The sequence below is a fragment of the Dysidea avara genome, chromosome 7 (assembly GCF_963678975.1).
Source record: "Dysidea avara chromosome 7, odDysAvar1.4, whole genome shotgun sequence".
NCBI lineage: Eukaryota > Metazoa > Porifera > Demospongiae > Dictyoceratida > Dysideidae > Dysidea > Dysidea avara.
The window spans coordinates 14413350-14433920 of record NC_089278.1 but is presented as its reverse complement, the minus strand read 5'-3'; the positions used below and the strand labels follow the sequence as shown (position 1 = coordinate 14433920).

Here is a 20571-nt window from a genome sequence, read left to right as displayed (position 1 = left end):
CAGCAGTACCAGAAATTGTGCCACCCACCCCACATCAGCCCCTCCCCCAACCCACAAGTGTGATTTCAAACACATCACGTGAAATCACATGACTATGTGATAAAATTTTTAACAATTTACACACATTGTATTAATAGTTCAGTCATCAGTAACTTAGTTTTCTTCAATATCTTTCCCTATAAAAAGTCAAAATATGTTACTTTAAAACATTATTATACTAATACATGCATGCAGGCACATGAACATATACACACACAACACACACGAATGCACGCATGCATACAGTGCATAACATCACAGCACGTACTGTAAAAGCAACACAGTTGTCAGCATACAAGTAAATAAATAGATTAATTAATTAATTAAATCCATGGCTAATTGTATATGCCATCACTACTGAAGGTACCAGACATGACAATAATACCAGCAAAAATTAGAAAGAGACACGGATAATGATTATGCCAAGGCATGCGCTATATTAGAGTGTTTTGTAACCTTTTAACCATGTCCCTTGCCGTACACCCAAAGATGGTAATGTATAACTTTTGAAATGGTTATCTCAACTAGCCATACATGTACTCAGATGCTTTTCTGCATGTGCACTCATCACAATTACAGCTCAACCTAATCAGAATCTTTTCTAATTTGACCCATAATAGCTATGTATACAAGTGCCCAAAGTTGTGTAACAAAGTCCCCAGAAAGGCTATATATCCGACAGTAATTGGTACGCCGCGCTACAAGGGTCTGGAATAGTTCATGAACATGAAATTTTTCGACACGCCGGTATTGGTGACAATTGATTGATTGGGTAACACCTAAGATGTACAAAATGCAACGTGTGTTCCCTTGAAGCTTTAGTCTGTTTTGATCGGCAAATCCACTTAAAACCTTTCGCCTACTTTCCCTGTAACTCGAGATGAACTGAGCTTGTTTGTCTTTATTCAGCCGTACTTGTTGAAGATTCAGTAGTAGGTAGAAGGAAAAACCTACACAGGTCGATACTCGTCATCCCCAGAGGCCTTCTTCAGTTCATTCTTCAGTAATCAGATTACTTTGGGGGATTAAGGGATCGCGTGAGCCAATTTACACTCCCCAACCACTGGGGATTGTAGATTTTTTAAATACGTGAACTATTCCAGACCCTTGTAGCGCGGCGCTTATAATTTCCAATCAATAAGCGGCTGCGCGAAAAGGGTCTGGCCACGCGAGACTAACTACTTTGTGCATATATGTTCCCCCGGGAGGCCTGCACAGTAATAAAAATTAATTAATTGATTATTTCCCGCCTTAATCCTTTGTAACAATCGCGGAAACCAATTCCGTGCAGATCTCCGTAATCTATGGGTTATGTTACAAGGCGAGGAAGTCATTCACCGTGCCGAGAAGTTGTACAAGTGTCAGTAAAAGTGAAAAAAGATTAGAATGAACTAGATTCTGCGTATTACCAGCGGTGGTAAGTTTTTTTTTTTTTTTTTTTTTGATAATTGGTAATTTAGCTATATCTACAAGAAAGTTGAATATTTAAACAGTGTGTCTGTGAGAGAGAGAGCCTAGACATGGAGACAGAGTAATAAAGCTAACTACTGTGTTTGGTTAAATTAGATTAGATTAGATTAGATTATCCATTTTTGTCAAAAGACAAGGGTACACAAAAGGCTAAGCCTGTAAACGTGCTCCCCTTCACAAAAAGCACATACAAAACAACACACACACATGTACACTGAATAAAAAACAAACAAAAAAAAAACACTAAACAGATGTATTAAAAGCTTATACGCAGAGAATTCCCCTGATTATGTGGTGTATCAGCAGATCTTATGACTTTGTTCTCGATAGCCGAAACTCCTGTGGACAGGTAGTCCTTCGAGGCTTTATTATGTTGTTAATTGAAAATTGTGGCTTTCAAATTCAGGTAACTAAAATTTGCCAGCCTATGTCAATATCAAATCAGCTAAAGTCAGATATAATTTTGATGTTTACGTGACCACAGTTCAGATTAGATGCTATTCGTAGCTTGAAATGTTTTTACCTGTATGCAATGCAGTAGTATTATACAATTTGTATTGGAAATATAATATTATTTATTAATTAAATTGCCAGGCTTAAGCAGCTGAACTTTTCTAGTTTTCTAATGCTAAATGAGATAGTATTAGGTGGCTAACAACTTTTGATGCTATTCAGCAGTAGCACTCTATTCACTGCTGTGCTATGTTGCCTTATATTTACATTCCCATACCATATAGTGGGTTTTTCTTGCAGACAAATTTACCTACGAAAATAAAATCATGCAACACTTAATCTTGCGAGGTGATAAATTCGCAATATTAAATTCTTCGTGCAAATTTGTTACTCGTAATAAATGTTCGCATACAAGATGGAAAGCCAATGGCGGATCCAGCATGGGGCATTTGGGACAAATGCCCTCCCCCCCCACCTTGTGGAGGAGCCATGCCACTTGAGCCATGCTTGTGATTAAAATAGCTACTAAACTTTGTGTCAGGCCAAGATCAGTTTATTAACTCATGAAAATGTGCACATTTTACTAGCATAAATTACAAATTCACTTGAAACCAAAGCAAACCAGTCAAACTAGCTGTAAAATTGTCACCCAGCACCTTCATGCGTACTAAGCGCCTCTAAAAGTAATTATCGTATTGCTATTAAAAAGATGTTCAGAGCCTTTTAAATAGCTTTTAAGACTTCACAATCATCCAAAAAGGCCAGAATGGCAAAATTCAACTGTGAGACACTACTAAGAGGTGATTATTTGCTGCTTCAAAATGCAGCAACTAACAAGAGAATCTGGTTCTCCCCAACCACCTACAACTTAGCCTTTTTGTGCCTCTCCCCTTGCCAGCTCCTGGATCCGCCTGTGAAAGCAGTGGAATTTTGTCATGTTAGCTATGTTTCTTTGTATCTATACTTGTATCCACAATGAATTAATGTAGGTGCCTGAAGTTAAACGGGTAGGGCAGCCATCTTCAGCGATGCCGGTTTAGTGAAGAAACACGTGTTGTGTAGGGGAACGAGCACACTGATTGAGCAGTTATAAACAATCAGCAAGCTGTTATGTACATAGACAAGCACCTGGTTGGTTGGCGAATGTTCTAACGCGGCAGTTTTACAAGTGCTAAAAACTCATGATCAACAAAACTCCACGTGATAAAATGTCGCGAATTTTAATATTGCGAAGTGCCCAAATTGCAACATTAAAGTCCTCACAATAAAAACCCGCTATATGGTATGTCTTCAATACATCTTTTTGTGATAGCGTTATGACTACCGAAGGTTGGCAATGATTGGATAGTTTATGACTAAATCAAAGAGTGGGCAGTATCCATCAAAGGGGCGTGGTCTGCAATGGCCAATATCCAAATCTGTTTGTAAAACAATTAACTACTTCTGTGCCAAATTTTGTGCTTTTATCACAAAATGCACAATTGTCATGCTATGCCACTACACTATTATAAACATTCATTTCTGATGTTAAGGAAGTAAAAAGTATTTCAAATATTAAGTTTGAATCATGATTCTTCTAAACTTTAACAATTTTAACGTGCAGCTATATATGGACTACGTTACTAGCTATATCTGGAAACCTTCTTGTTATGTGCTCTACATGAATATTCACTAACTTACATAAACTTATCATTTACAACTAATCAGCAATGTCAATATCACCATAGTTGTAATCCCAACCATAATCTTCCCCTGTGATTTCATAAAGTTCTTTATTGTAAGGTCCATAGAATTTCATCAGAATATCTGCAGTTCTTTTAGTAATCTTGGGATGAGGTCTACCCTTCTTTACAGTACTAGGATATTTGACCTTGTTATCTATCACAAACAGTATAGTTTTCTTTCCTTATTGTAAACAAAATTACTTGAAGAAATGCTTGGAGGTAGTCCTAAACACTTTTCCAGTTTATTCATCAATGGTACAGAGTTGGTCCTCAGCATATCTCCATTAACAAAACATATTTGGTTGGAAGGTACAAACTCCAAACACTGTTTAATGTAATAGGAATATCGGGTGGTGGAAACTGAACTGAACTCAAGATTTGGTTGTCCGGTAGAGTTTATAGCCATTTCATCAAATGTGCTAGTTGAGTTTAAATGGTGAACTTTCCAGTGCACAAAATCAGACAATGCCTGTACAATTGGATGTTGTACTATCACAATGAACTACAGTTCACTAAGTTTCAACCCAAAATAGTGAAGAAATTTAATCAATCGTGGGAAAACTACTGGACAATAGAGCACATAAGCTGGGCTATCCTCCATCATAACTTGTGAAGGACCGGGGTCCCGCATTTGATCAATGTACCAGCACAACCCATTTGCATGATAGTTATCAAAGAACTTCACTTCCTGTGTGTGATTTCCAATAATATTGGGGTGCATCTGTAGAGATGTAGTAAGTGCATAAGTTCCACTCTTCATAAAACCGATCAGTGATAATCATATGAGGAAATTTTCTTCTTTGAAAATTAGTGACATTGTATCTGTCGATACTACAGTGTGACTTGATGACAGTATTGGACCAGTACAAATAGTGTAGAAAGTTACTGATAATGAATGTAAGTGTCACTATTAGCAATGCAGTCTGTAGATCTGGAAAATAATATACATAATTTATAAAAAAACTGAAAAGATTAATTCTTAAAATAACCATGAAATAACATAATCTAGATTTATCTAAACAGTTTATTTTATGTCAGCTAAAATGCATACACAGAATTCTATATAAGTATGCATGTGTGGGATATTATACAGTATAATTAAATTAGGGCTGAAAAAATTATGGTTTTTTAGTATTCAAGTACTCTCTAGAGTTAACGATTGAGTACTCACGAATACTAGCTACTTGTAGTCATTTGACATGTTTTGTGACAACCTTAAACAATTTACAGCTTTTCAAGTAACAACAATGATACACACTGTACTGATGCTAGTGTCCCTGACAAAAAAAATGCTAGTCAAAACTCTATAGCCTTCATTGTGTCACTCCCTGATGACAAATACATCATGTGAGCTAAGTCACGTGATGTTAACGAGTACTCAAGTACCAATTTTACTATTTGAGTACCAAATACACTCTCCGAGTATTAGTATTTATTTCAGTCCTAAATTAAATAGCCTTACAGTAACTGCACACATGTACCATGCATGCAGTATGTATGTGTGTGTGTGTGTGTGTATCTGTGTGTGTTGAAGGTCCAGGTAGGACTTTGGATGCCCATGCACACCTTCACCTGTGAGACATGGTACTGTCTCCTACCCCAGGAGGATTTTCCTGCACTGACTCACAAAGCACACAGGTGCCCTAGTGCTGGTTACCATGGTAACTGAAGGCTTTACTTATACTTTGTGTGTGTGCATGTTTAGAGCGTAATGTATAGCTAGTGTTCCTGTAGTATGTGCACACATATATGCAGACAATATATACACTGCATTAAATTTATTTCACCGCAGCTGTCATCATTTAGCTATGTAATGTAAACAAGGAGTGAAAAGTATTATTTGCACAATTATCAGAATAAAGTAATCATATTTTACATATGGAAGTTCTGCACAGCCAGGCTTGAAACAGCCATAGAAATTTTGAGGAGCAAGGTATCAGTCACACACACTATCAATCTAAGTGATTAATGCATTAAAATTACCACTGTGATGAAGCATTGAATAAGATTCACAACTCTGGTACAACTATAATTATACACAACTTTCTATTACAACTAATCTATAATGTCTATTTCATCATAGTTGTAATCCCATCCATAATCTTCCCCTGTGATTTCATAAAAGTTCTTTATTGTAAGGTTCATAGAATTTCATCAGAATATCTGCAGTTCTTCTGGTAATCTTGGGATGAGGTCTACCTTTACTTCTGATAGTAGGACACTTGATTGTGTTATCCTTTACAAAACAATAATTTTCTTTCCTTATTGTAAACAAAATTACTTGAAGAAATATTTGATGGTAGTCCTAAACACTTTTCCAGTTTATTCATCAATAGTACGGGGTTGGTCCTCAGCATGTCTCCATTAACAAAACATATCTGGTTGGAAGGTACAAACTCCAAACACTGTTTAATGTAATAGGAATATTGAGTGGTGGCAATTGAGTATAACTCAAGGTTAGGGTGTCCTGTGGCATTTACAGGTTTCATCAAAAGTTTTAGACACATTCAAGTGGTGAAGTTTCCATTGTACATACTGTGATATGGCTCGTACAATTGGGTGTCGCACTATTATTATAAACTTCAGTTCACTGAGTTTAGGTTGAAAGTATGTAATAGCTCTGATCAGTCATGGAATTACCACCGGACAATCAATTACATAAGTTGGACTATCCTCCATTACAACTTGAGATGGTCCAGGATCTCTGAACTGGTCAATATACCAACACAATCCCAAAGAAAACAAATTATTAAAGAACTTCATTTCCTTTTCATTATTTCCAACAATGTTAAGTGCATTTGTAGAGACTTGGAGAGTGCATAAGTTCCACCTCTAGGAAAACTATAAAGATATGAGGAAATTTTTTTCTTTTTGAATCAGTTACTTCAAATCTGTCAATATACAATCAGATTGAATATCAAAATTAACCTGTTCTTCATCAATGATCATGTACATATGGTAGCAAAAGAAACTTACAGTGATGCTAGTGAGCATTGTTGCCAACAGCATAAAATAGATATCTGGATCTATAATACACGAGTTGAAAGAAGTAGGAAAATTCATGAAGTTCTGTATGCATTGTGCTGTTAATAATCCATAACATTCAAGCAATATTGACATGCGCACATGGTGAGACAGGTTAGCTAGCAATGTACATTAAGTATATCTCTCAAATGAATATACATAGTATCTGCTCTATCTTGTGTCATATGCACTGTGATACATGTATGAAAGAATGAGTTAAAATTGAATTAATAATGAAGTAGGGATACATACACAAAATAGCAGTGGAACAAGAGGCATGCTGCTATACCATAGCATATGTGGGAAACTCTATTGTTAAATATACTAGTTTGTTTACCAGTATTATAAATAATTGTGTTCCATGACAATTTGTTGACTGTTGTACTAGTATAAATGTTTTGTTAGGGTTTCTTGATTTTGCAGTTTGTTACTTGACAGGCTGATTCTGGATAGAACAGCTTCTCTTTCTTCATTAGTTTGCAGTGACTTCAGTGGAAGGAGGGAGAGTCGTGGATAGCTGGGACTTGCTCTAGCTGGCCTCCTTAACAATTATATTGTTTAATTTTAGACCTGGTAACCTACCCAACCCATAACCACCTTTAGTACTAGTGCCTAGAGGTGGATGATGACAGGAGGCACACACACACACATGCACACACGCACGCACACACACACGCACACACACACACAGAGGCAGTTGGTGATGGCTTAGTTTCAGTTGGAAAATTTGAGCAGCGATGTTATTCTGTTCTGTGAATGCTATCCCACTAAGGACCTGTGAGATGGCTTAAAGCATGTTGTACATCCATATTAGTTAAATATTTCATTGGGGTGAATGGCTGATAATAACTTTAAAGATGATAGTTGATTGTGCATGTGAAGGTGGTATGAAATCATATATTGTCCATTTTATATTGGTGGTATAATATTTTACCAAATCCTTGAGTAGCCCTATAGCCTGTTCACGTTTACCAATGTTTCCTCTGAAAACAACAATAACAAAGAGGAAAGTGTGCAACACTATCAAAATTCTCAATTATCACAGGCTGCTTAAGTGACAAAGCTGTTGGCTGTGCATGATGTTGATGTCATGCAGTATTGTTTAAACACATCGTTTACAATCTTATTAAGTCAGTAAGTAATAATACATGCATGCTGTCCTTTTTCAATGGATGCGATGGAACAAGAAAGTATCTTTTGGTTGGTATATATAAGGCCAAAATATGTTAATGTCTTGCTTCTGGTCACCCACCTGCTTACCACTTTAGGTTGTCTAAACTCTTACTGCATGAGTGGTAATAATTATTGTGACTGAGATCTGCGATTAACAATAGCTATATAGCTGTCCGCCCTCGTGCAGTAGTTGACTGCTCTTAACATTACAGGATAATTAAAGTAATGTTGACTGAAGGTGGGAGATTTGTAAAGGCAAATAAATAAATAAATTGATAGAATAAAGTATGCAGTCTTGCTGTTCGTGGAGCAGCTTACAATACAACAGAAATTTAGCATTTATCACTTCGTTCAAATTTGCTACAAAATGTCTCTTTTTGTAATGGGCTGGGGTGCCCTGTTACAGTGCAAGGGCTGGAACCCTACACCATGCAGTTCTTCTTTATACTATTCTTATTGATGCATCCCAAAAACACTACACAAATGCATACACAAGTACATACTATATACAGCTATTATATTTTCATAGGCAGAATATTTTATAGTGCTGTGAAGCCTTTTAAAAACAGGAACTAGAAATACTTTGAGATGAGCAAGAATAAGAGAGTCTTGAGTATGTTTTTACTTTTCAGCAAGAAAACCCAGTTAAGATAATATTTGATGTGGGTACACAGAATTAAGGTATAGTCTGCAAAGGTCCTCACATTATTTAGAGATACAAACAATGTGCACAACAAAAGTTACAGTAGTCTGAAATGCAATAGGATTTAATAACTGTATAGAATGTAAAGAGGAATGGCATTCCATAGAAAGGGTTTGCCTACAAGACCTTTTGGGTGAGAGATCCAGATTGATGTTGAGATGTGTTTATGCTACAGAGATTTTGCTCACTCCATGAGCAATTACCACAAAAGCTAAACCATCAATCATACTATTTGGGGGAGTTCAAGCACAGAGTATTCCATAATCTATGGTTGAAGGATTACTGCTCCCTTGTGGTGTCAGGGTAGAAGCCATGTTAAAGTCTTAAATGTAGGCGACAACCTCTCAATTCTGTGGAGTTAACTATTTATGTCCGTATTCATTAATCTTCAAGTTTGTCCTTCTTTATCGCCTTTGCCTGTTGCTTCAGTTCAAGAATATAGTATCATGCACTATTTGCTCTCTGTATATCCTTTGTGGATCCCCATTGCACACCTGCAGATAGGAAAAATATTATGCAGTGCACTGAGTGCAGCTCATTTTGTAATGAACAACTTCTCATTACAGTAGTGTGACCAGCATGCTGAATGACCTCAACTTGTTCAGCAAAGAACTTTCTTGAAAGCCACAATGTTTTATATTATGGTAATTCATGGCTTCATCAAGACCTTGATAATGTTTACTCCCTCACTAAATTTAATTACTCGTGGACACTTCCCACACTTTGCCATTCTCTCCACCATCAGAATAACCTTAACTCCTTACCTTGAACGATCAAATTAAGCATGAATTCATCACTAGTTGATTTGGATGATTTGTATTAATTTAAAGGCAACTTTCTATACTTCATCTATTTCTCACAGACTAATTACAACACCAAGGTATATGTGAAGCCTATGGAAAACAGGCTATCATCTATGGTTAACTTAAAGTACCCACATACTCGGAATTGGGCCATCGTAGTATTATGAGGTTATAAGGTAGAGTGTTCAGAGCTTAATTGATCTGAATCCATCAATATACATGATCAGAAGTGAAAAGCTCAAACAACAGCCAGTGTAGCTAACTCATAGTAGATGGTATTGCAAAAGATTGACAAGATGCTTGAACATGACAGTTGCATTATACAAAGCACAAATTGTTCAGTATTGTGTAGATGGATCTAGATTTGTCCCTTTAAACCCACAAAGTGTGTATCCTGCTAGTTTGATGGCATCAAGCATTTGCCAAAAGGTTATCAAAGGGCACCACTAGATCAATTACACAAAGTTTTTATCTAAACTCATTGATATTCACTAAGAAAACAGCATATATATTAATTAAATAAAACAAATGATATCACATCTCACAGAATTGTTAGCAGCAACTGATGCCCTGTCTGTCCTTGGAGAATACAAACCTTTGGATCTATAGAAATTATATTTCACATCTCCTGAGGAGTGCCACCTGAGTGATTCAGAGTCTATATTACCCGGGGGGTTGCTGTCCTAGTTTGTCACATATAAATCTAGGGAAGCCAAACTCAATCTACTTTCTTGTGTCATTGCTTCCTCTGACCCCCACATCCATGAAATGGGTGTACATCTGCATCAGGGCAATTTTTTTCTATAAGTGCAAGATCATGATTACTCCATCTTCATGGATGCCAAAATACTTCAGTCTGATCATTATACTTAAAGTCAAACATCAGTTGTTAAGTGACACCAAATCTCACAAACCATCAAGAACTTTACTAAAGACTGCCTGAGTGGTCTAACATTATAGACATAATGAGATATTACAAATTATTTAGATGAGTTCTCTGATGGTGACATGTGGCCACTAAAACTGACAGGATTAGTGATTAACACTTGTGTGGGTGTGGGCATGGAAGTGTTGATTAATACAAAAATAGGCACGTGTGTATGTAGATGCCTATTTATTCCCCCTTCCCCCCTTGTAGCATTCAGTACATGGTGATGATCAGTGGACAGATACTTGGTAAACAAGGTGAAAATTTTGTGACACTGACTTGTACCAGGTCACAGATACCCATTAGATACACAGATCAACATGTCTACCTATACTAGGCTCCGACATGGTCCCATCACATCCAACTCAAAGTGAACAAAGCAACCCAAAGTCCTAAACCTTATTAAATGAATGCAAGTTAAAGAAGCTGCCTACTTCACCCTTGTAAGACCATACAGTTTTTGGGATCCCCACCAACAATATTTGATTGACAACATTGTATAGAAGCTGGATTCAACGTAGGGGACTAACATCCAAAATGATATCCCTCCTGAAATGGTCTTTACTAGAGCTACATCACCTACTAACCATGTTTTATAATCTTGTTAACAAAGCTACATTCATTGACATGATATCACTGCCACGTGCACCCTCTTACCTATACTTATAGCTATAGCACTCCCCCTGGCTATAGCCACCCTCTCCACAGGGGCAGATCTAGGATTTATAAAAGGGGAGGGGGCTAACTCAAGGTGCTAATCTCTTGGGTGGAGGTGTGCAGAACTAGGGGGGTCTGGGGACATGCCCCCCAGGAAATTTTTGAAAAATATAGATGCTAAAATACTGCAATTTGGAGACACTTCCATATAAAATGTATATTTCTGCCTGTAGATATTTTATATACTGCCTTTAGATATATATGGCTCTCTGCAGCAAAACAAACTAGTGAAGATCACTACTAATTTCTGCCACAATATTCACTATTTTTGTGTAGTGACATTCACTACTTTTGTAGTGACCTTCACTACTTTTTTGTAGTGACTCTCACTACATGGTAGTGATGTTCACTACAAAATTAGTAGTGAACATCACTACACAAAAATAGTGAGTATTGTGGCAAACATTAGTAGTGACGTTCACTACATTTAGTAGTGACCTTCACTACTTTGTTTTTACTGTGTTAAAGGTTTGGGTAGGTTCAGACAACCAAGCACAAAGCACATGATGCACCCTCTCACAATTGCACGCATGATAGAATAATAATGTTGAAACCTGGAAAATTTTGAAATTTGAATGATACAAGATTGAATCTGAGAGCATTTTCAATGGAGATTGTGTACCTGAATAAGTATATCGATACTGGTAATAACTACACGAGTAGATGAACAAGCTTTTTAAACAGACCAATGCACTTTATTGTATGTATAGGCGCAGGAAGATTTGGAAAAATTCCATAACAGAATCAACCTTTTTGCTTACACTGAATGTTCTATTAGAATATAGTTAGATGATTGTTCCATTAAAGTATCTCGATCTTGTACACCTCCAATGCTGGTCCGGGTCCTTGTTGCATAACCTTTAGCATAAATCCACTAATGGAAAGATGTTTATAAGGTGCATGGTTTATGAGTATTTGTATTATTAGTGATCATATAATTATGCTAAGACAAAATTTCATTGTAATCCTCAGCACATTGATTATTATAATAAGTAAAGCCTAAAAGTGAAGGGGGAGGTCTTCAGCCCCCAAAAGCCCACCCCCTTGATCCTCCCCTGCTCCACCTTATGGTACCATGCATGGTCATCAAGAACATATTAGTTATTACTGGATATGATATATATTTATATTTATTGATTTTGCTGCAGTTGCAGTGTATACAAACATAGCAATATTATACAAAAGGAAAATGATTATGTACTGCAGCTGGTCAGTATGCTATATTGTACATTGCATATATGCTGGAGCTATGATGTTTCAGCTCCCTCAGCTAAAGCTGTCTATCCCAGTACCAAATCAACCAATCAATCAACACTGTAACTGAAATTGGAAGCATGAATGTCATACAAAATTGCCATACAAAATGGCCATTTTGTATGACTCCTCAGTGTGGCAATTTTGTATGATATTCGTTCGTATTTCTGAATTTACAGTGAATGATTAGCTATAGCCAACTCACTAAATCTGCCCAATAGCTTTAACATAACGACTCAATCAGACTGGCACGAGTTTCCGCAGCTCAGTAGGGTGTTTCAACTTCAGCGAGGCAGGGAGATTTAACGCGCCGCACCGGGCAACTATATAACTTATGTGTTCGTCAGCCGGACTGCATGGATTTCAGGGACACCGCACACATGTAGTCAAAGAGTCATGCATGCAGGTGTGCCTTTTTGTCAAAAGTTTCGGTGTGTGCCACTGTTTTGCACCAGCAGTGTTGATACAATGAAATTTCAGGAATGAATAGCACTTAGTTTGGCGTCGCCCGCCCCTTTGGTGGGGTAAAACTTGGACGGGGATGCCAGGGACATTGGGGGGTAAAACCGGAACGGGGACGAGAAATTTGGGGGTAAAAACGGGACCAAATCTGGAGTTAAAGTGTAAAAGCGGGACGGGCCCGAGAGATCATAGGTTGATAATGAGTTCCAATCAATGATATTTCTTGGGAAGTAGCTATTTCGATATGCAGTGGCGGATCTAGAGGGGTTTCTGGGGTTTCGAGAGAAACCCCCTTTTAAATTTAGCTCAGTGCAAGTCTAAATACATAAACATTGTTGTACTGACAATTTCTGCCAATTTGTAATATCAAACAACTATATACCACTGTATTTCAGTAGCATGCATGCAGCTGCACTTAACTAACACCATTTATAGCATTAAACCCTCAGCAACACTTCACTTTTCATCTCCCATTACATTAAAAACGATCGAGATACTCTAATAGAGCAGTCAAGTAACTACTCTAATAGAGCAATCAAAGCTACAGCTTATATAGTCACCATCTTTGCCCTATATAGTTAGCTATAGTATTTACAGTTTAAAGCATTGGATTTATTGTAATTGTTAACTAAAAGTAGCATAAAATCCAATCTCAGAGCTTCTAAAATCTCTAAATTCTCTGGAGAAATGTCATCAGATGCCTTATTCAGCTACACTAACTTTCAGAAACCCCCTTTAAAAATCCTAGATCCGCCACTGATATGCTGTGGTGTTTTTCGCTTGAGTGGATAAAATTCAATATCATTAATTGAAATGACTGATAAGAAATTATTTCTAGATAACATTTGTATAGCTAACTAATCATTTGTATATAGCTAGTTATAACCCCCCCCCTTGTAATTTTTCCCCTGGACATAATCAGCAAACACTGCCAGCCCAGTAATAATAAATAAATAAATAAAGATGCCTTTCATTGTCATACATAGCTACAGTCACGTGCACTTTCGGGAGGCATTTTCCATCCCAGTACCGTAAAGTCATATATGGGCATTGTTCGTCCATAAAGAAACTGAAAGTTGTTGTAACAAATGTTTACGAGCCTGTTTGGTTGACACACCACTTCTGGCAATGACAGGCTGTTGATTTCAAATCCACATGTACACAATGCCGCTGACAGGGGAAGAGAGGGGATTTAGCAACACGTGCATGTCAGACAACTTTTTGACAATCTTTACGCTTTACTGCCAGCAATATCCAGATTTTCTATCACACTTGGGCAGCAGTAATATAGTGGAAACTACTTTAAAAGCCAGCATATCATTGCTGAATAAAGGTATCAAAACTGAAGGGCAATGAAGGCAAATCACTAATGTTGAAGAAAGCACATGACAGGTTAAATTTTAACCAAGACAAGAATGGAAAGTTAGATTGCTATGGAACAGGAGAAAGTGCATTTTTGGAAGCAAGATTTGCAAGCATTTTTAGATCAACGTTTGTTTGGTGATTTGTATGCGTCTTTCAGTATTAGGGATCAGGCTTGTTTGACTGCCCTAGTACATTCCTCTGGTACCAGTAGTGGTTGGCTTAAGGCTATTCCTCGAGCCTGTCTTGGATTAGTCATCCCTGGACCTGAATTTGTTGTGGGCCTACATCTGTGGTTAGCAGTTGCTTTATTTCCTCATTCTCCACTTTGTACTTGCTTCTCTCCCATAGATTGCTTTGGTGATCATTTGTTAGGCTGTTCTCATGGTCCAATGAGAATCCGTTGTCATGATTCCCTGGTCAACATCCTTTATAATGCTCTATCACAAGATCACCCTGGTGTTCTCAAAGAACAGCATGCTTCTTATAATGATGGCTTACGCCCTGGTGATGGTCGCCCTGCCTATTTTGATGTCTCCATACGCAGTACTACTCAGCCTGCTTATATTTCCTCTTCTACTTCCTGTGCTGGAGTGGCTGCTGCAGCTGGAGAGTTGGCCAAGGATGAGAAACATCTGGCAGCTGTAATGAAGGTGGGAACTGATTTTATTCCCTTAGTAGTGGAGTCTGGACCCCTTTTGCTTTGAGATCTTTAAACACCATTGCTGACCGAACCACCCCCTGTAGTGGGGTCCCTACCAAGTTGGCACAAAAGAATCTCCTCCAACAACTGTCTGTTGCCTTATGGACTTACAATGCAAGGATGATCCCTATATATTAGGGATAATGGAAATTTGGGTTTTCCTAGCCAAAAAATTACCCAAAAACCAGCTTCACAACTCCATCCTAACAACAGGCTATTCAATAGTAATTGGTATGTTAAGAGTTTAAGACAAAATTCTGTGAGATTCTGCCTAGATCCTATTTATTATGCTGCTGTAGACGTATTCTTTGCCTTTATTAGGCCAGAAATTACATAATAAACTGCATGGTTATGTTCATAGCTAATTCAACTACTCTAAAATGTTTAGTACATATTAACCCGTGGATGAAAGCAACAATAGCATCATTATATACTCTTAGTATTGTCCTGCTAACTAGATGGTGGTGTGCAGATTATATGACATTTATACACATACAACTAATCCACTATGCCAATATCAGTATAGCTGTAATCCCATCCATAGTCTTCCCCTGTGATTTCATAAAGTTCTTTATTGTAAGGTTCATAGAACTTCATCAGAATATCTGCAGTTCTTCTGGTAATCTTGGGATGAGGTATACCTTTCTTTGCAATGCTAGGACATCTGACCTTGTTATCTTCCACAAAACAATACAGTTTTCTCTCCTTATTATATACAAAATTATCTGAAGAAATATTTGATGGTAGTCCTAAACACTTTTCCAGTTTATTCATCAGTAGTACAGGGTTGGTCCTCAACATGTCTCCATTAACAAAACAAATTTGATTAGAAGGTACAAACTCCAAACACTGTTTAATGTAGTAAGAGTATCCGCTTCTTTTGATTGGTCTATACCCAACGTTAGCTTGACCTGTGGAATCTATAGCCAATTTATCAAACGGTTTGGTTGGACCATGTTGCAAGTACTCTGATATTGCACGTATAATTGGATGTCGAACTATTATAATGAATTTCAGGTCATTTAATTTCAAATTAAATTGTTCAAGAGATTTGATTAGTCGTGGGAAAACTATTTTAGGAGTCAGTACATAACCTGGACTGTCCTCCAATACAACTTGTGATGGTTTAGGAGTCTCCACCTTGTTAATGTACCAACACAATCCTCTAGCATAGTTCAAATCAAAGAATCTTGGTTCACATCTACACCCCTTAATGTTAGGATGCATCAGTAAAGATGACCTAAGTGCTGAAGTTCCAGATTTTGCAAAACCAAGTATTATTATACGAGGATATCTACTTTTTTGCGCACTAGTTGAATCAAATTTATCAATAGCACAATTTGACGATGACTTGCTGTCTAGATTTGATTGATCCTGATATACATAATATGTGTTTATGTAGTGACACAGGAAACCAAAGATGAGTAATGCTGTCAATGCTATACCTGAACATGGAACAGTTATGTAAAGAAAAATACACATGCACACACATACATACATACATCACACGCATGCATGCACACACGCACGCACACACACACGCACACACACACGCACACGCACACACACACACACACTTACATACATACATACATACATACACAAGCATATGAAAAAATTAGGAATTTGCTGTCATAATATACTAACTCAAGCTGGTGCACTATATTCTAGTTGATCCCTACTCTAGTTTAAAATTCCTATTTTTTTTCTTATACTTGTTTTTGTTCTTTTTATAGAATTGGTGATCAATATATGTAACTAGTTTGTTTCATAAAGATGAATTGATGTAGCTATGGGAAGTCAATCAAAGAAGAAATCATCAGTTTTTTCGTTTGTAAACTGTGATTTTGCACCTAGATTGGTGTACTGATATTCTACAACAGTTGATTTAATTGACGTCTTATGGTTTAAGACAAGTGTACAGGAATAAATAAGGGGCCTAGATGCAGGGGTACCAAGAAGCTTTAAGCAGCTGTAGTCATGGCAAGACAAAACACACACACACACAAAAAAAGAAACAAAACACACACATACATCAATATCAGTTATTATAAAATTAATTGGTTTAACAGATCTGACAGATCCCACAGTTCTGAGGAGTGAGCCCTGAAAATTCTGCCAGTATGAGCAGGATATTGCAATTCTGGCAGCAGCTTGATGAAACAATGGCTTAATGGTAACTTGCATGCATGAGATAGGTTGGTCAGTGTGTTGCAGGTGTAAAGTGCCTTGAGCAACCAATCTCAATTGTAACAAGCTGGGTATACAGGCCAGTACATTAGTGTTCATAGAATAAAATAGCTTAGTACAAAGAACTTACACAGCAAAGCAGCAAGAAACCATGCCAACTAATCAGCACATCTCTGTTCTACTTGCTAAGAATGAGTTCATATCCACCTGTTGTCTGGAACAGTCAGTTGAACTCAAACACACGAGAAACAAACAATTAACAATGTTCATAGAATGAAATACTTTATTACAACTTATGCGGGCAGCAAAGCAGGTTTTCTAGCCAAAATTATCACCCTAAAACCAGCGTCAATTTCCCTTCATCACAACTTGGCAGTATTGGTTAGGTACAGCCAAGCCCAAAAATGTCTTCAGACCAGCCCTAAACTCTTCCAAAAGTTTCGATGGAATTTTAAAAGTTTCTATTTTATTCTGACTAACCAATGCCTTCAGCCAAGCATAACTCGACAATGGATATAGCAATGGGCTTGATTTTTTCACTGTTAGATGTCGCTTTGTCCCGAGATGTGCCTTTTCACCAACTGTAGTATGTACAATACATGCATCATGGACTTTCCTTTGTCCTCAGTTCTTTTTGCTGACAACGCAAGGTGTTCATTTATTCACGATAGTGTGTTAGTGTCCTGATAATAATTTATTTAGTACATGCTGCTCGAGTTTCTCTGCTGGTTTGCTTCTCATGTGTTTGAGTTCAACTGATTGTTCCAGAGGACAGGTGTAAGATAAGAACTTGTTTTTAGCAAAGTAGAACAGGCATGTGCTGATTAGTTAGCACGGTTTAATCGCTTGTGTTTCTCGATCACTACTAGTAGAGGAATCAAATGATATAAAGTTGCTTGTGAAAATCAGGGTTGGGTTGGGTCATGCATGGGGTGGGGTGACTATCAAACACACACTTGATTGTTGGCTTTTGAGTATATGACTGTTCTATTAGAGTATTTTCTCAATCTTAAAAGGTGTAAGGCTTTGCACCCTGTGAAACAAGAATGAAGGTGCAGAACTGATGGTCATTCTGTGCCTCTTTCTAGTATGTTCACATGATGTACAATTAAATAATTGTGATCCACTGAGCGAAAACCTAATTTTGAGATAAATTACATTGAGTGAGACGTGTGTTATACAAAAATAATCTTATGTATGTTTAATCAGTAAACAGTCAAACAATACTAGAATTGATATATAACTTCTATACCATCAGATTTGGCTCTTCATGGAGATTAAGAACATTTTTGCTTTGTTTCTGCATGTACCACAAAGCAAGTGTGCAGCAAGTAAATGTGAGTTATGTGTGTTTGTTTATATTGTGGTAAAATGTAACTTTATCATCACTGTTTCTAAGCTTGAACAGCCTTCTTGCTTGAAACCATAGGTGGATATAGGCCAAAACCTTGATGAATTCCCCAGTTCATGGTTAATACAATGAGATCTCCATAGTCTGTTGCACTCGCGACTTATAAAAGAGCACTGTAATTTATTTTCAGTTATAGTCACTTGATTATTTTGCTCTTTCTGCTGTCTATCACTATAACTCCAAACATATTCAACAGATGCTGAAACTTTAACAGCCTATTGGTTTTACCTCTAGATAACAAGAAGTCATAAAATAAACTAGCCAGGATTTTGCTTACCATGAAGGCTTGCACTTTCTCACAAAAATGTTGCCCAGAAACCAGCCTCACAATACCTTCATGGAGCCTTGGCAGTATTGGTTAGGTATAATCAAGACCAAAAGTGCCTTCTGCCTATTAATAGGTGACCAAAAGTGCCTTCTGCCTATTAATAGGTTATAGAACTGCCACAAAATTAGAAAAAAAAAATATTCAGAGGGAAGTTTGTGATGACTGAAAAACTAACTGATCCCTTCAGACAAGTGTAACTCAATAATAGCATAGACACTATCAAGACACACAGTAGTGTGTCGTGCGGTCCAAGAAGCCGGCGCGCCACACCATGAGTATATTTACAGGAAGAAAGAAAATGCGATTTTCACACCTTTGTAGCTCCATGATCCCTTACCCGATTGGAACTAGTTTCACTACAGAAGTGCCTGCCAGGTAGGCCATGCCACATACCAAATTTGAAGGAAATCTCCCTAGCTGTTTCTGAGATATGAGTGGCCAGAGTTTCATTTTAATTTCTTCATTTTTTTTCTTCGCTGTGGGGGGCTACGGGGGCTTCAATTTCTTTTCGCACACTTTACAAAAATTGCTATAAAACACAAACTTGTAACTCCATTGTATTGATATTTGGTGCAAGTAAAGAGTGTATAAAGGTACATTCGCGTACCAAGTTTGCTTTGAATCTGATAAATATCTAAGGAGTTATGGGCATTTATTCATGTAAAAACAGATGAAACTTTTGTCACGGCTACAGGGTAAACCGAGTTGAGGAATAACTTGAAAATTCGTGTGTACATAGGCTGATCATCGTAGGAGTGCCTTTTGGTGGTTAGAACAGCAACAGACGTACAGCTACAAAGTTATAAAGCAAAAACCGAGCAAGTGTAACTCTAATAGAGCAGTCACTGGGAGAAAAAAAGGTGCATAAAAAATGTCGGCACTGTCATGACCAGAGTTCGAACCAAGGACCTCCATACCTAACACCTGCATCCTTAACCACTGAACCACTGCTATCTCGGATGATCATTTCACTTAATTTCTACCTTATAAATGAAAATTCTAGCTTAATAATAAAACTGATCTACCAATACGGAAAATCTAGATTGTTCTAGAACATTCTATGTGTGTTCTATTAGATGATTTCAGTGAAAGCAAAAACGTGTGTTCTATTAGAGCATTAGCACCATACTATTGTTGCAACACTTTGAGGCTCAATCTAGTAGCTATTTCATCAAATCAGAGCCATTTTCGTATCAATCAGTGGTATATTTGTAGTATTAACATAGTTTCGCTCCCAGACGGTCTGCGAGCAGACTAGTACGACTAACTCGTGCCAATCATTATCATCATCATAATAAGTGCTATGCTAGCAAAACTTGTGATACAACAGCCAGGAAATCATATCTCAGTAAAAAGGTGCAGGACTTGGTTTTTGAAAATACAAAAAGAAGTGAAATCCACTCGAAAACAGCCAAGCTGTAAAAAAGAGTGCGGCCCTCAAAAGCCTGGGTGAAAAAAGTTGTGAAATCAAAGGTGGCGGCCAAGAAATGGCTGCAATGATGTTAATGCTAAAAATTTTTAATAATGGCTATGTGCATTGTTAAAATTTATTAGCATTAACATCATTGCAGCCATTTCTTGGCCGCCACCTTTGATTTCACAACTTTTTTCACCCAGGCTTTTGAGGGCCGCACCCTTTTTTTATAGCTTGGCTGTTTTTGAGTGGATACTAATAACACAGGATTGGAAGCTCCATTTCATGCACCGGCACTCCTCATTGTATCATTAATTGGACAGTTGTGTCATGTCATTAGTTATGTTGCTAATTCACTTGCTATGCTCTGTTATCACAAGAAGGGATTTGGCACTTGTTCCATGAGCTATAAG

General features: G+C 37.4%; 2 protein-coding genes across 4 annotated transcripts in view; both read right to left on the bottom strand.

Annotated features, from left to right (window-relative positions):
- Positions 1-59: 59 nt before the first annotated feature.
- Positions 60-20571, bottom strand: part of LOC136261374 (heparan sulfate glucosamine 3-O-sulfotransferase 2-like) — a 30600-nt gene continuing 10088 nt past the window's right edge. Inside the window, exons 3-4 of one of the 3 annotated variants that reach the window (XM_066055370.1) lie at positions 15312-16260; positions 60-176 (exon numbers count right to left, since the gene is read on the bottom strand). In XM_066055370.1, the coding sequence (XP_065911442.1) occupies positions 15314-16260 (947 nt within the window). In that variant the 3' untranslated portion in view covers positions 60-176; positions 15312-15313. Of the gene's footprint in view, positions 177-954; positions 1102-15198; positions 16261-20571 lie in introns of those variants that run through there. The other 2 variants (XR_010703870.1, XM_066055369.1) reach the window with 2 other exon arrangements.
- LOC136261060 (heparan sulfate glucosamine 3-O-sulfotransferase 5-like) lies at positions 3662-4446 on the bottom strand. The gene is made up of 3 exons (XM_066055027.1): positions 4252-4446; positions 3888-4155; positions 3662-3840 (listed from the first exon to the last, which is right to left on the bottom strand). Exons 1-3 carry the CDS (start codon positions 4444-4446, stop codon positions 3662-3664), a joined length of 642 nt encoding a protein of 213 aa, XP_065911099.1.

Excerpts from the sequence above, each read along its gene's own strand:
- LOC136261060 (XM_066055027.1), bottom strand. The coding sequence starts at position 4,446 with ATGAAGAGTGGAACTTATGCACTTACTACATCTCTACAGATGCACCCC. Across the intron at positions 4,156-4,251 it reads CTTATGTGCTCTATTGTCCA|GCATTGTCTGATTTTGTGCA; the intron begins GTAGTTTTCCCA and ends CCAATTGTACAG. Across the intron at positions 3,841-3,887 it reads ACCTCCAAGCATTTCTTCAA|ATAACAAGGTCAAATATCCT; the intron begins GTAATTTTGTTT and ends TGTTTGTGATAG.